This window comes from Poecilia reticulata, chromosome 14, assembly GCF_904066995.2.
Source record: "Poecilia reticulata chromosome 14, P_reticulata-male-v2, whole genome shotgun sequence".
NCBI lineage: Eukaryota > Metazoa > Chordata > Actinopteri > Cyprinodontiformes > Poeciliidae > Poecilia > Poecilia reticulata.
The window spans coordinates 17,974,000-17,988,542 of record NC_088843.1 but is presented as its reverse complement, the minus strand read 5'-3'; the positions used below and the strand labels follow the sequence as shown (position 1 = coordinate 17,988,542).

The window sequence follows — 14,543 nt, the reverse complement described above, 5'->3', positions numbered from 1 at the left end:
GACGTTAGTATACAAGTAGTTATTACAGGAACCAGCAGCTGAAGTTTAGACATACTTTGACTTTGTCTACTTTCGTTCCAGTTCAGACCACAGCTCTGAGTTGTTTTTGCTGATCATTTCTCAAAGTACAAGTTTCTTGAAATACTCCCTTAAACTTTTTAAATGCTGTAATTAGTTATTTATGGATTCAAAATGTAAACAATAGGGTGTGCATTTGTATTCAGCTCAGTATTTAGAGACGTAATACTTTGACATCTCAAAGTTCTCTTTGGTCTCTACTAGATTTAAACAGACTCAAGTTGCTACCCGCTTCTTTTTTTAACTGCAAACCACCTTAGCTTCAAGCCTTTAGCGGTTTGTACAGCGTTTTGTTTCCAAATTGCCCTTAATTTAGCTACATTCATCTTCTTGACAAGCTTCATGTATCCTACTGTCTCCATTCAGCATAATGCTGCCACCTCCAGGTATCCCGGTGGTGTTTTCAGGGCGTTTATTCGTAATTTACATCCTACAGTTTTGGGTTAAACTGAAATTTACAAAAGGGTTTGATAGTAACGGGATCGGAAAGCCATTTCATACAATTTTCATTTAAGTTTTCTTTCACTTTCACTTCATAATTAAGAATTATATTTTTTCTTTGGATAAAACAGACAACTTAAATATATTTACGTTTCTAATATGACAAAATAAAAAAGTTAAAGCAGTATGAATACCTTTGCAAGACGGCGCATATTAGCTTTTAAATAAGCTAATATACTTCGAAATTTATGTAAAACAAATTTCATCATAAAAGCATGATATTATGTAAAACAAACAAATGTAGCAGTGTTTTCAAACAGTAATATTAAAGTAAAACAGCTCTTGAATAATAAATTGTTGTAATTAAGGTCTTTTCTTGTTTTCAGGTTTGAGCTATAACTACTGTTCTCAGCCTACAGCTCCCAAAATGCAATGGGCTCGGCTTCGCTTCCGGTCCTGCGCCGTTTCTGGAGCGGATTGGAACCCGGAGTCAGGACTCGCTAAATGAAGGCTGTTTTGCAGAAAAGGTAACGTGTTTCCTCACTAATTTACTCGCGTTTCCATCAAAATGGCGACGCAGTCTGCCAGCACAGGTGCAGCCGGTGTGTCCGGGTCGCTCGGGGCTTCTCTGCGCCGCTCCCACGGCTGTCACCCCGGCGCTGAACAGCACCGACTCCGGTTTGGGGGTTTGCGTCTCCGATCCAGCCGCCATGCCGACTGTTCTTTGTTACATTGTAGAGAAGAGAAGCCGCTCAGATCGGAGTTAAAACCCGGCTAGAGTTTGGGAACCACTCAAATCCTGGATCCCAACTCTTACGGATTTCTTAGATGGGGGGAAAAAAAAGCAGCCTCCGAGTGACTGACTCACAAACATTAAAATAAAAAACGCAGTTAGTGCTTTCAAACACATTGTTATCTGACAGAGGGGCTGATGTGTTCAGGTACAGCCGAACAGTACCATCAAATACTTATGCAGGTTCGGTTCTTTTAAACACTCACTCCTACAAGTAGTTGTGTTCATATGAGCTGAATGTTGTCGGCTTCCTCCTTGTTTCATGGCCAAACACAGAATAAAAATCCGTCTCCTCTCTGTGCAGGCTGACATAATGGCTGAGCAGACCCCAGATGAGTTCATCTGTGAGTATGAATCCACCCGTCACTGTCTTTCTGACTCTTGACAGCGTGGGAGCAGGCTGTGTTGACAGGTGTGATCCCTTCCACAGGGTGCGAGGACTGTGGTCAGTACCATGACTCGGAGTGTCCGGAACTGGGACCCCTGGTTACCGTGCAGGACTCCTTCGTCCTCAGTCGAGCTCGGTGAGTTGGCAACTCGGGAACACCGTCCAAGCTGGATTTGGATGGTTTGTCAGAGTCTCTCTCATGAAAGCAACACTTATGCCTAATGCTACTGAGATAATAGTTATTAAAGTTATAACATTAGAAGCACCGATTTCTATTTTTTCCGGGTTTTTTGTGGCAATGCTTCAGATCAAACAAATTTTTATATAAAAATAGGGCTGGGCGATATGGCGGAGAAACGTATCACGATATTTGTGTTTCATATCAGTCGATATCGATGATGATTTGTTGTAGATATCTTAATGCTGCCTCTTTTATCCAGAATTTAATCTCGAGCTGTTGTTCTAATTTCCTTCCTTCACTTCACGCCATGATTTTTTTTTAATAAGCAGTTATGAGGCATGGTGATAAAACCTGAAGCTGCTACAAGTTACTCAGCAGGTTGTTGCTAGGTAACCAAAGAGTGAGTAAGTTAGTTGAATTTTCACCAAACCTGCTTTCGCTGGCTGTGAGAAGAAGAGGCTAAAGTGTTTCTTCTGCCTACATTCCCCAGAATGCTGTGCGGTTCTGGATCAGAGTTCAGTGAAATTATTGAACGTGCATTGTGCAATTTCTATTGGTATTGATGATGTGTCTATCGAGATATAGATTATTGATTTATTGCCCAGCCCTAATATAAAACAAATGTACCCTGAGTAAATACAAGAAGTTGTTTTCAAATTATTATTTTCTTTATAAAGATAAAAAAAATCTAGTCACCCCCAAAACCTAATAACAGATCGATGCAGCAACATCTACCATCAGGTGACTTTAATAACTGGCAAGAAGTTTTTGCGTCATTGTGGAGGAATTTAGGCCTGCAGTTGTTTGCATTGGAAATAAGGGCGGGATGATGTGGACTTAGAATTGTATTGTGTTATTTGGTGGCACAGCTGTAATAAAATAAAAACTATGTTGAAACTACATGGTAAAAATGACTTCTCCAGGACACTGCTGCACATAGTAGCTGCATAATATGGATGCATATTTTTTTCTTAGTCTCTTAATATGGAATAATGAATTCTGACTTTGTTTTCTGCTCATTTCTTAAAAATGTCCAATTTTTAACAAATTTGAACTCCAAACTCCTGTCTAAAATTGCAAACCAACAAAATAAATGCAAATTCAACCCCATTACATCCCCTGTTTAGCTATTGCTAACAATACCCACTAATGCCGGTATTGTTAGTGTGTAGCTCCTGAAATCCTGCTGAATTTTGCTAATGTTTTTTTAAACGAACTCCCTCTCTCTGTCCTGCGTCAGATCATCTCTCCCTAACAGCTTGGAGATCAGAGAGGTGGGTAACAGAGAGGAGGGGGTGTTCGTCCTGCGTCGACTGGTCAAGCGGACCCGCTTTGGACCCTTTGAAGCGAAGAGAGTGCCCATTCTGGAGAACGAAGGAGTATTCCCTCTGAAGGTGCCACCAGATAAACCCTCATGACTTGGAACACGATTCGAGCCCTGCGTTTATGCTTCGTCGTCTGTTGGGCAGATCTTCCAGAAGGACGGCACCGTGGTGTGCTTCGACTGCAGCAGCGAGGACGACTGCAACTGGATGATGCTGGTGCGACCTGCCGCCGACCACAAGCACCAGAACCTGACCGCTTACCAGCAGGACGACGACGTTTACTTCAACACCTCTCAGGTACCCTGCCCGGTCGTGCCCTCACGCTATCCGAGGGTTGCGCTCTTCCTACATGTGCTTCTGCTGTTTACCAGGACCTGCTCCCAGGAACGGAGCTGAGAGTCTGGTATGGCGCCTTCTACGCCAAGAAGATGGAGAAACTGATGCTGAAGCTGCCGCCACCGCTGCCTCCACCAGGTAACCGGAAACCACAAACCTTCGCGTGTTTTAGATGGATTTCATGAGACAGATTAAAAGAAAGTAGCACATGATTTACTATCGGCGTCTGTGAAGAACAATTTTCAAATCTTGCAACAAATTCTTGGTTGCATTTCGGTCTGGTCTTTGACTGGGCCACTCTAATTCTTGAGTTGCAATACAAACTCCATCCATCTTCCAACCTGCTCCTATCAACTACCACCACCACGGAGGGAAGAGGGCAGAATACAAGGCTTGTCACGATAAATTTTCCTGGACGATAAATTGTCCCAGAAGTTATCGCGATAAATAATAATATTGTTGTTTTGAGACCATTTTAAGGTCTCAGGTGAAAGTACACCCTGTCAAAGATCAATGAACTTTAATTTCTAAGGGACATTTAACACTGGAACTGAAAGGGAATTTAAATATCAGAAATAAAACAACCTAAACGACAAATATGATGGACACCAAAGTCTCTTTAAACAAAACTTTCCTTCAACAAAACAAGGGGCTAGTCCAGACCAACGCACCAGATTGCGTTGATCTCTTTCTATAGATCTCTTTCTATTTTGGTAGAAAGAGAGCGAGATAGACATCAGAAAAGCAATCATGCAAACGGAAAATATTGACTTCATTTTAATTTCCAATGCAAACACTTTCCATATGTTTTAGACTTTTAGTGACAAAAAAACTGAAACAAGATTTACATCCTTTTTCTCTTCACAACCACGCTCTACTTTTGTCGCTCTGCCTCATAAATCAACCTCAGTTTTCCTAACTTTGGGAAATCGGCAATCACAATTACTGTCCATCACAAAGGCCTTACAGCACAGATTCTGGTGAGCCAGTGTTGAAACAATGTGCCTTCTGCTCTTTCTTCCTGAACAGATGTCGCGTTGTCCTCTGCTAAAATAAAGATATCAGACGCCCACTTGCTTCACACGGCTGAAGACGACAATGCAGGTAAAACCGCTTGAAGCATCAATCACCTGAATTCTCACAAATCTGTAAATGGCAGCTTTAAATTTCAAGTTTGCGGTGTTTTCTCTTAGCTTTCTGCTTTCTGTCCTCAGTATTTGTTCTCAACAGGATTGGGATCCAGACATGTTTCCGTGCTCCAACCCATTCATTTCCTTTTCATTGACTCCAGGTATAACCCTGGATCTCAGCAGTGAGGTTGCCTCAGTGCAGTCCTTGGTTGCCCCTGGTGTTGAGGAAGGGAAACCCCACACGGCCCAGGTTTGCCGTAAAAGAGGGCTGGGCCGCGGGAGGAGAGCCAGGGGACGCAGGCCTGGAGCGGGCCCCTTCACAAGCAGGACCAAAGGTAAGAAAGAGAATAGTCAGGCTTTTAGGGATTACACCAAACATCTGGCTTTTTGGATCGGTCGTAGACAAATTAGCAGATACTAGGATTTAGATTTCTTGACCCTAAAAATTTTATTAGTTTCAGACAAACTAACTTGGATGGCAGAGATGGAGAAAATCAGTTTCTCACGTAAACATCGGCTGATCACAAACCTCCCAAATGTGACTAAATTGGTGCACGATAATAAATAGGTGCACCCCTGCAAAATATTGCAGCTAAATCTCTCTAGCCCAAAAGCGGATCTCCTTAGATTGACTCATCAGTGCGTGTGTGTGTGTGTGTTCCTGATGTGTGCAGACGTAAAGCCCATGCTGGGAGGCCTGCAGCTGGTGGCCTCGGAGGCGGCTGCGGCGTCAGAGAGCGGCGGCCTGCTCACGTCCTGCGACGGCGTGGCGGTCCAAAGGAGGCACAAAGCCAGAGAGCACAAGCGGGTTTATCGCTGCTCCCTCTGCAGTAAAATCTTCCAGAACAGCAGCAACCTGAACAGACACATCCGGTCTCACGGTAAGAGCCAGGTGTCGTCTTTTACCGCAGCGTGCGACAAAGCGAACCGGAGTGGATCGAGCAAAAGTGGCTGTGCAGTGTGTGACATCACAGGATCCCTCTGTGCCCCGTCTCAGGTGATAAGCTGTTCAAGTGCGACGAATGTGACAAGTTATTCAGCCGTAAGGAGAGTCTGAAGCAGCACATTTCCTACAAGCACAGCAAGAACATGGTGAGCGACACTCCAGACTGTCGCCCCCGGCTTTTTACGTTCTCCCGCCGGTTGATGTCTTTGTGTTTCTCTGCAGCCTGACCAAGACTACAAATACAAGTGCAACACATGCGAGAAATCGTTTCGTCTGGAAAACGCCTTGAAGTTCCACAACTGCCGCACAGGTGCCGTTTCTCTGCTCTTCTCCTAAGACGTTCCCAAGCCGCTTTTGTGTCCCGCTTTTGTGTCATCTTCTTTTGTTCTTTCGTTTCATTTCGTCCCTTGTCTCTCACGTCCCCCAGATGACAAGACGTTCCAGTGCGACATCTGCTCGCGGTTCTTCTCCACCAACAGCAACCTCTCCAAGCACAAGAAGAAGCACGGCGAGAAGCTCTACTCCTGCGAGATCTGCAACAAAATGTTCTACCGCAAAGACGTGATGCAGGAGCACCACAGGAGGCACAGCGCGGGTGAGTCGCTGCAGCCGCAGAGCGGGAAAACCTGGGAGAGCGGCTGCAAACGGGTTTAGTTTGTGGTGGAGGTTCTTCCTCCGACTGGACAACGACCCTAAACTGGCCTCCGCAAGATGTTGGCATGTTTTCTTGTGATTTGTTGCGGCCTACAATTACCCATTTTGTGGCACTTTTTTCAAAACTTTGCGATCAGAGTTGTACTTTTTTTGTACATTTTACTTTTGCAATAACATGAAGAAAAAAAAAAATTTTTTTTCATCCTAATCATCCTAAAAAAAAAATTTGTTTTTTCACATAGTTGATGTTTAAAGTCCAAATAACTTTTTCAAGTATCTTCTCAAAGTAGCAATCTTAATACATTAAAAAAATCTACTTCTTGAGGAGTTGTCAAGATGCAACTCGCTTTAACGTGAACATAGTAGAAACAAATCCTACAGAACATCTCAAAATGTTTTTGGCACAAAAAAACCCCGCAAATGTTACTGTTTCATCTTGCAGGTTCAACGTTCAAGAGATGTTGTGAAACAGGAAGTAAAATTGGAAGGGGAATTAGAAAGGATTGGTCAAAATTCAGACAAGCTGCCTGATTGGTCTGAAAAGAAAGAAATGCGGTCCACCTTATGTGGTTGGTTCAGACTTCTGGAAAAGTTGCGATTACTGGTGAAAATTGCAGGACAATTTGCGAACGATGAGTAAAATTATGCTTCAGACACAAAGTCACAACGTGATGGAGGGACTGCTAAACATATAAATGAGAAGACACGATTAAAAACCTTGATCTTCTTCTCGACTAAATGCTCTGAAACCATCCTGACTTGGCCTGAGCTGCTTTGCAAAGAAGAGAGAGCAAAAAATGTCATGCTCTGGACATGCAGAGCTGAGCCACCCTCATCGTCTTCAACGTATCGTACTTGTAAACAGGCGCAAAACAGATGAAGAAAGAAGAGCTGGAGGCGAACGGAGAGGAAGGGACCAAGTACAGGAAGGAACCGTCTCCCTGCCCCATCTGTGGGAAGGTAAGGCTTTGTCTCTGCCGGCAGCCCGTCTCACACCTGGTTGGAAGTAGACGTGCAGTAGAAGTGCTCTCAGATGCCGTATTCGTCACACACATACCTGCCTGTGTGCGCAGGTGTTTTCTTGCAGGAGCAATATGAACAAACACCTGTTGACTCATGGAGACAAGAAATACACCTGCGAGATCTGTGGCCGGAAATTCTTCCGCGTGGACGTCCTGCGGGACCACATCCACGTGCATTTCAAGGTGACCCTGAGACTTGATCCGATCTGCATCTTCAACATCAGGAAAGACATATGTGAAAGAAAATAATAATGACTTGATGGAGTTGTTTTGGTTCCAGGACATTGCTTTAATGGATGAGCAAGAGAGAGAAGACTTCATCAAGAAGATCGGCATCTCGCCAGATGACAGCGATGAAACGGATGAAGAAGATGAGGATGATGATCCCGATCACCACAAATACAACTGCAAGAAATGTCAAGTAAGCTTAATTTTTGATTTAAAGAGAAAAAAAATAGCGGATGAGAAACGGTTCCATGAGGTGAAATATATGTAGCCCTGTAGCTAGCTGTCAGACTTTAATACAAACCGGACAGCAGGCCGTTTCCCAGGGATCATCAGTACGGTGACCCAAGTCATCTGCTTCCGTGTGCCTAGTTGTCGTTTGCAAAGGGCAGAGACTACCTGAAGCACATCATGGAGCAGCACAAGGAGAAAGGTCACAGCTGTGCGATCTGCAACCGTCACTTTGCTCTGAAGGCCACGTACAACGCTCACCTGGTCATCCACAGAGAGCAGCTGCCCGACCCTGCAGTGCAGAAGTAAGCCAGCAGGGAGCGCCTCTGCTATCTAGTGCAAGTCGTGTGAAAGATGAGTTAATGTCCAGCTGGCTCTGTCCTCCAGGTACATCCATCCGTGTGAAATGTGCGGTCGAATCTTCAACAGCATCGGCAACCTGGAAAGACACAAGATTATCCACACTGGTGAGCAGCGCGCTGGGAACTCTATGGGATCTTAAAACGGAATAACTTTAAAGTCGCTTTTATGTTGGACACAATATGCTCTGTGCATGTTACTCCTATGTGCTAACAGCCTGCTTTGCTCAGTTATCGCTAGTTCTCTAAGGCAGACGGGAATTGATTTCATAAGTCGGCTAGCTGTTTTTGTTTTGTTTTTTGGTTGCAGAAGAAAATTGCTAACTGAGTCTGTTTTCCTTTAGTTTACGGCTCCCCCTCTGAAGAGGGTTGTTTTTAGCTAATCGTGCTTTTGTGTGGTGTGTTCAATTACCACAAAAAGATCCGATTTTTAGTTGAGGCAGTTGTGTCGGTATTACTGTCTGAATGATTCCGATCATTAAGATATTCTTTAATTGATATTTGTTGATTCGTTCAAGATTACCTTCTGGAAAGAGTTGGGGGAATAAATCAAATTATTTTCTTCTCCTGTTTATTTGAATGCCAGAACATTTCTTTAAGGTCTTTGCTCCTATGTCATGATCCAGGGGTAAAGAGCCACTGCTGTGAGAAATGTGGCAAATCATTTGCGAGGAAGGACATGCTGAAGGAGCACCTCAGGGTTCACGATGACAACCGGGACTATCTGTGTGCAGAGTGTGGGAAAGGTTTGCATCACACCCCTCATTTTTTTTACTAAGTTGAAGCTAGATCTCTCTCAGATTATAATCATATATTGGCAATGTCTCCCTTTGCAGGCATGAAAACCAAGCATGCTCTGAGGCACCACATGAAGCTTCACAAAGGCATCAAAGAGTATGAGTGTAAAGAATGCAACCGCAAGTTTGCCCAAAAAGTCAACATGCTGAAGCACTTCAAGAGGCACACAGGTGGTTTGGGATGTTTCTGTGAACTTTTCCATGTAGCTAAAACGTTCGTACTATTGTTGATTTATCTCCATACCAACTTGGTTACAGGTGTTAAGGACTTTATGTGTGAACTGTGTGGGAAGACGTTCAGCGAGAGGACAACCCTGGAGACGCACAAGCTAATCCACACAGGTCGGTCTCTCATGAGACAGGAGTTTGTTTCGCATTGAAGGCGTTTTCACTCCTGATAGTCTGGTAGACTTGGTTCTGTTGGGGAGCAAAATTGCAACATTTGTTACGTTTTCAGCAGCTGTGGTTCATTTTCACACTGTACTGTGTCAAAAGAGGCAAACCCTTCGAGAAACCTGTTCCCCTCTTCGCCTGTGGTGGCGCTGCACCAAGAACCACTGAAGGAATCGGCACAAAAACCTCTGAAGACACTGAGCGCAATTTCCTTCTTTAGATTTTAGCATTTGTAGGATTTCTATTTTGTCTTTGGCAAAACATTGTCATCCATTTCTTTCACTTGCACTAGACACACATTTGTTTTGGTACTTTTGACCCACAATGCCTTGCGCTATAATCCACTTCCTGCTTTTGGAGCAGTCTCCAGACCACTTGGCATTCTCATAAGCAGAGTTCGTTTTAATCAAACCAAGGTCTAGGTTTGTAGAGCACCAAGAGTTCGCATTTTTTTGGTCCGCGTCAGATTTCGATTCCGGATTCACACCTCCCCAAATGAAGCAGATTTTCTAACCAAACAAACTAGAGTTTGGTTAAAGTGGACTAAATGGGTGAATGCACCCTCAAAGCCACAAAAATTTGAGAAGAAAGCATTTATTTTCTGGTAAAAACGTAAAAAAAAGAAGAAAATTAACAAATAATATCTGTACAACAAAAACAAGAAAGGTGAAGAGCTTTTATTACTGTGTGTTATTTTGAGACTTCCTACATTGTTATAAAATGAAATATTGATTGATGCATCTTTAAAATGTACCATTAATTAAAATAGTTTAGTATTGTACACTTTATGTAGCCAGCATTTTACAGAGGGATCAACAGCGTCCTGAACTGACCATTCATTGTTGCTGCAGTGGGTAAGACGTGGAAGTGTGAACATTGCGACAAGAAGTACCTGACGGAGTACATGCTGCAGAAGCACATCCACCTGACCCATGAAAAGGTGGAAGCCCAGTCGTGTCACCTGTGTGGGACTAAGGTGTCGACCCGTGCCTCCATGAACCGCCATCTGCGCCGCAAACACCCCGAGGTAAGCCTGGACGAGCCCCCAGGGGGATGATTATATGACCAGAGGTGGGTAGCAACTACTTGGATTTACTGGAGTAGCTTTTTTGGGAAGCAAAAAGTACTTTTGGGAGTAGTTTTACTACACCATACTTTTATTTATATATATATAATTTTTAATAATTAAATCTAGGGCTGTAGCTAACGGATATGTCTAAGCGATTATTCTATCAGGTTTCTTGGCGACTGACACAGTCTGAAGAGTTTTCATGTAACCACATAAGCCTTTTTTTTACACAATTTTAATATTAAAATAAACAAATAATTAAATGTCTTATTTAAATAAGAAAATTAAGATTTTATTGCCTAAAATGCAATAACCGCATTCCTTCAGTGTATGTTTGATCATTTGAAGCAAAGGATGCATGTGCAGCTAAAACAATACCTCTGATATTAACATGTGAAAAGTTCAGCCCTTTCTTCTGGACTTACCATCAATACACTGTAGAGCTGAGATGTTGATTATTTTTTGGATTGATAACTGGGTAGTTATTAGTATTAGACTTTTTAGTTTTTACAGAATCTGAACCACAGATCTACAGACAAAGAAGTTTTTATCTTAAATGCAAAATGTATATATTTTTCTACAGTTGTAGCTTAATTACTGCTGTAGGGGTGTTGTTCCTTCAGAAAACTGCCTTTTTATTTTTAGTTTTATACTCCAGTTAACGATTAATCGATTACTAACTAATTAGTCTGATTAATCTTTTCAGCCCTAATTAAATCATGTTATGATCTCAAACCAAGGACTTTTGTTTTGTAGTATTTTTTACCAAATATTTTCTCACTTTTACTTTAGTAGTTTTTTTTAGTTACTATTTTGTAGTTTTATTTGAGTAAAATTAAAGTAGTGCTAGTCTTGTGTAATTTTTTTTTATTCCGCCTCACACCGAGACTCCCCTTTTTTTTGCCTGCAGGTGGCGCCAATGAGACTTGATGAGTTTGATGATTTTCAAGAAAACTCAACAGTTACTAATTCCTCCATCAGTATTGTGCAGGTTTGTTTACCCTTGAGGATTGGCATGGAGATATTATGACTCAGAACATAGGGGGACTCTGGTTGGACACAGAAAAACAAATCTGACTTGGTCTGTTGCTGCTGTGCTTTTGTGAACGGTCTGGTCTGACAGCCCACCCTGTCCTTGGAGAAAGACGGCATGTCCCATGAGAAGCCTGTCCGACCTAACCGGCACCCCAAGAAGAAGCAGAGAGTCCTAGTGGAACCGGAGCTCTCCGAGTCTGACGACTACGGCGATTTCACTGAGCCGAGGCACTCGGCCATGCCCGAATTCAACACCGTCATTGTTGGCGAGGAGACGGAGACGAGCTCTGCTGTGCAGAGCATCCAGCAGGTTAGATGCCAAGTTTTCTCAAGAGACACCGCTTTAAGAGGTTGTCATTTTTAGAAGAAGGGAGGAGACGATGGGTTTTCCTTAAGAAGAAATGGATGCAACAATATCGTAGCTACTGTATATTATTGGTTGAATATTCGTCAGAAGGAAAACTGGAGTGACTTTCCTCTCTGTGATGTCACCAGTAAATTAGCTTGTCAATAAATCTGACCTCTGGTGTTCCAGGTTGTGGTCCTGACTGATCCCAACGCTCCGTCAGCCCCCTCCCCTAGCAGCTCGGTCGGACTGACCAACATCACCGTCACACCAATCACCAGCCACTCCCAAGCCCAGTTCACCAGTCTGCAGCCGGTAGCCGTGGGCCACCTGACCGCCACCGATCGGCCCCTCACGTTAGACAACTCCATCCTCACCGTCACCTTCGACACCGTCAGCGGCTCCGCCATGCTCCACAATAGACCGTCTGAACTTGTCCCAGAGACGGTGGGTCCTACCAACGGTGCAGCACCCCAGTCCGTGGCCCACTTCATCAACCTCACCACTCTGGTCAACCCGATTAGCCACCAGCTGGAGGCGCCAACTCTGGCTTGGAGGCCTGTTCCAGCTGCCGAGGGCAGCCAGGTCACCCACATGGATGGGAGTCATGGAGAACCTCAGGAGACCCAGAGTCGGGGTCCAGATCCAGCCCAGAGCAACCCGACAGCCACCCAACAACAGCAGCAGCAGAGCAACTCCGCCCAGCAGATGTTCGGCTATTGAGTACTTACTGGAGGTGCAGGTCACCTCACTTAGACATTGTTACATAGCATTTCTTCCTTTTTTTTTTTCTTTTTTTTTTTTTATCAGACTGATTTCCCTCTGATGCCTCTGAAACTAGATGAAGTGTACAGACTTGTTTTCCTTTTTTTTTTTTTTTTGACAGAATTAAGTGGCTGCTATTGACGAAATAAAGCATGAAAGAAATGGTATGTTAACCCAAAACCCAGTGACATACCACCTGTAGTTGAAACCAAAGCAATATTTCTCAGACATCCGCTTGCCTTTTCCAGCCTTTCAAAGCATGCCTCTTATTCAGATGAATCTGCATTGTAAAAGGGACTTTTCAAAGGGAGAACTTTATGTTAAAGTTCGCTGATGAAATATTTTTTTGATTCATGTAAACTGTAGTTTTTGTTTATATGTAAAATAAAAAAAGTCATTTTTTTCAGTTTTTCTGCGCGTTTGTGTGTGTTTTCCACCACAGAATTCAATACCACTGCATTACAACTTTGCAGTTGGTGCTTGACTTTGCAAATTCATAAAGCACAAATTCAAAAGCAACCCACCAGTTATTGGTATGTACTATAAGATAAATGTGAAAATATGGGCATACATGAACTGTAGTTTAAAAACAAAATAGGTCAATACAAAGGTTATGATGATGATTTTGTTAGCAAGACCCCTTCAAATACTGACATCCCTATTGATCTTCAGCTTTTTATTGAACAACTTAGATATTCTACCTTTAAGGAACCGGCATTTGGAACAGTTAATTGTTTAAAGCTTGGTGTTTTCTTTTCACTAATAGAAAATAAATTGGACTTAAATTTCCCAAGCTGACAACTCATTTTCCCACCAAGTGTCTGGACATTTAGTCCAGGTCTGAATGTTTTTATTGAAGATTTCCATCTTAACACCGTACTCTTTATTTTAGATATGGAAGACGGTGCATTGTTGCCACATGTAGACTAGTGCACTATTACCAAAACTTGGTTATACCTTCAGAAAATTTTTTATGAGTAAAGCTCATTGAGCATGCGCAGAACTAACTTATTTACCGTGGAACCCCATTAGCTTGTTATACCCCATTAGGTTTTCCCCTACAACACGATGTTTTAGAACTACATTCCTTGAATATTTTTTAAATATATTTTTCCTGTTACAATTGTTTTTGAAAAACGAAGACGAATTCATGTGTTTCTTCAGAAAAAGGTAAGCTTTTTAAATGTTACCCTAAGCTAACATGTACAATCTAATTTAATATTTGACCGCTAGATGGCGACAAAGACTAGCATGAAATTACACACGTGCTGGAACATTCCCGTAACACTATTTACGTTAAGAAGCTTGAGTTTTCGCCTTGGTAAAGAAAGATGCGGTGATTTCTTTCGTTTTTATTCAAGTTGATGAAATCAATTAAAGAAACCGGTTTATATTAAATACCAACAAAAGCTCTTTTTTAATTGTAAATTCAAGGGGTGTGAAGCTGTCGGCCAAGAATACGTTTGCATTTTGTAGAATGGCTTGATTAACAGTTTTGACTTTCACCTTTGAACTGCCTCCTGCTGCTGGTAAAGGCCTCCAGGGCCATAGCCTCCGGGGAGTGAACACTGCTCACCTCACCAGCAGCATTCATCTCGGAATGAAGCTCTGACAGAATAATTTGCCCCCACAGCCTTACTGATGACATGTTTATTCCTTTGATCTGGTCCTTCCAGTTTTTTCATTATTCGAGGAGGTGACATCATGTCTTCCTTGAATCCAGGTGGTGAAAAAAAACAAGCTGCAGACATTCATGCATGTAGAGACTTTTTAATACTTTCTGTTAAGTGGATTAGTATGATTAGATTAAGAAACACAAGCATTTTTGCTTTGATACAGCTGAGTGAGATGTAGGTGCCTGTAAAGAAACATCGACCAGTTTTCAGTTGGGTTGGGGAAATCTACCCCCTTGAACCTTTTGCACATTTCGTCACAATAAAACCATAAACTGTACTGTCTTTTATTGGGGCTTTATGCAATGGACAATAACGAGGTAGTCCAGAATTGTAAGAGAAACATGCTTTTTGCT

At 42.6% G+C, this 14,543-nt stretch overlaps 1 protein-coding gene across 1 annotated transcript; it reads left to right on the top strand.

Annotated features, from left to right (window-relative positions):
- Positions 1-32: 32 nt before the first annotated feature.
- Positions 33-12,920, top strand: prdm15 (PR domain containing 15). Its single transcript, XM_017308691.2, has 24 exons — positions 33-1,046; positions 1,617-1,656; positions 1,743-1,836; positions 3,122-3,275; positions 3,351-3,503; positions 3,578-3,680; positions 4,572-4,646; positions 4,834-5,007; positions 5,347-5,553; positions 5,670-5,764; positions 5,841-5,928; positions 6,046-6,213; positions 7,138-7,232; positions 7,346-7,477; positions 7,575-7,715; positions 7,892-8,055; positions 8,138-8,217; positions 8,736-8,855; positions 8,946-9,077; positions 9,165-9,248; positions 10,151-10,326; positions 11,279-11,359; positions 11,492-11,713; positions 11,939-12,920. The coding sequence occupies exons 2-24, from the start codon at positions 1,626-1,628 to the stop codon at positions 12,470-12,472; spliced, it is 3,303 nt and encodes a 1,100-aa protein (XP_017164180.1). The 5' UTR covers positions 33-1,046; positions 1,617-1,625; the 3' UTR covers positions 12,473-12,920.
- Positions 12,921-14,543: the final 1,623 nt, after the last annotated feature.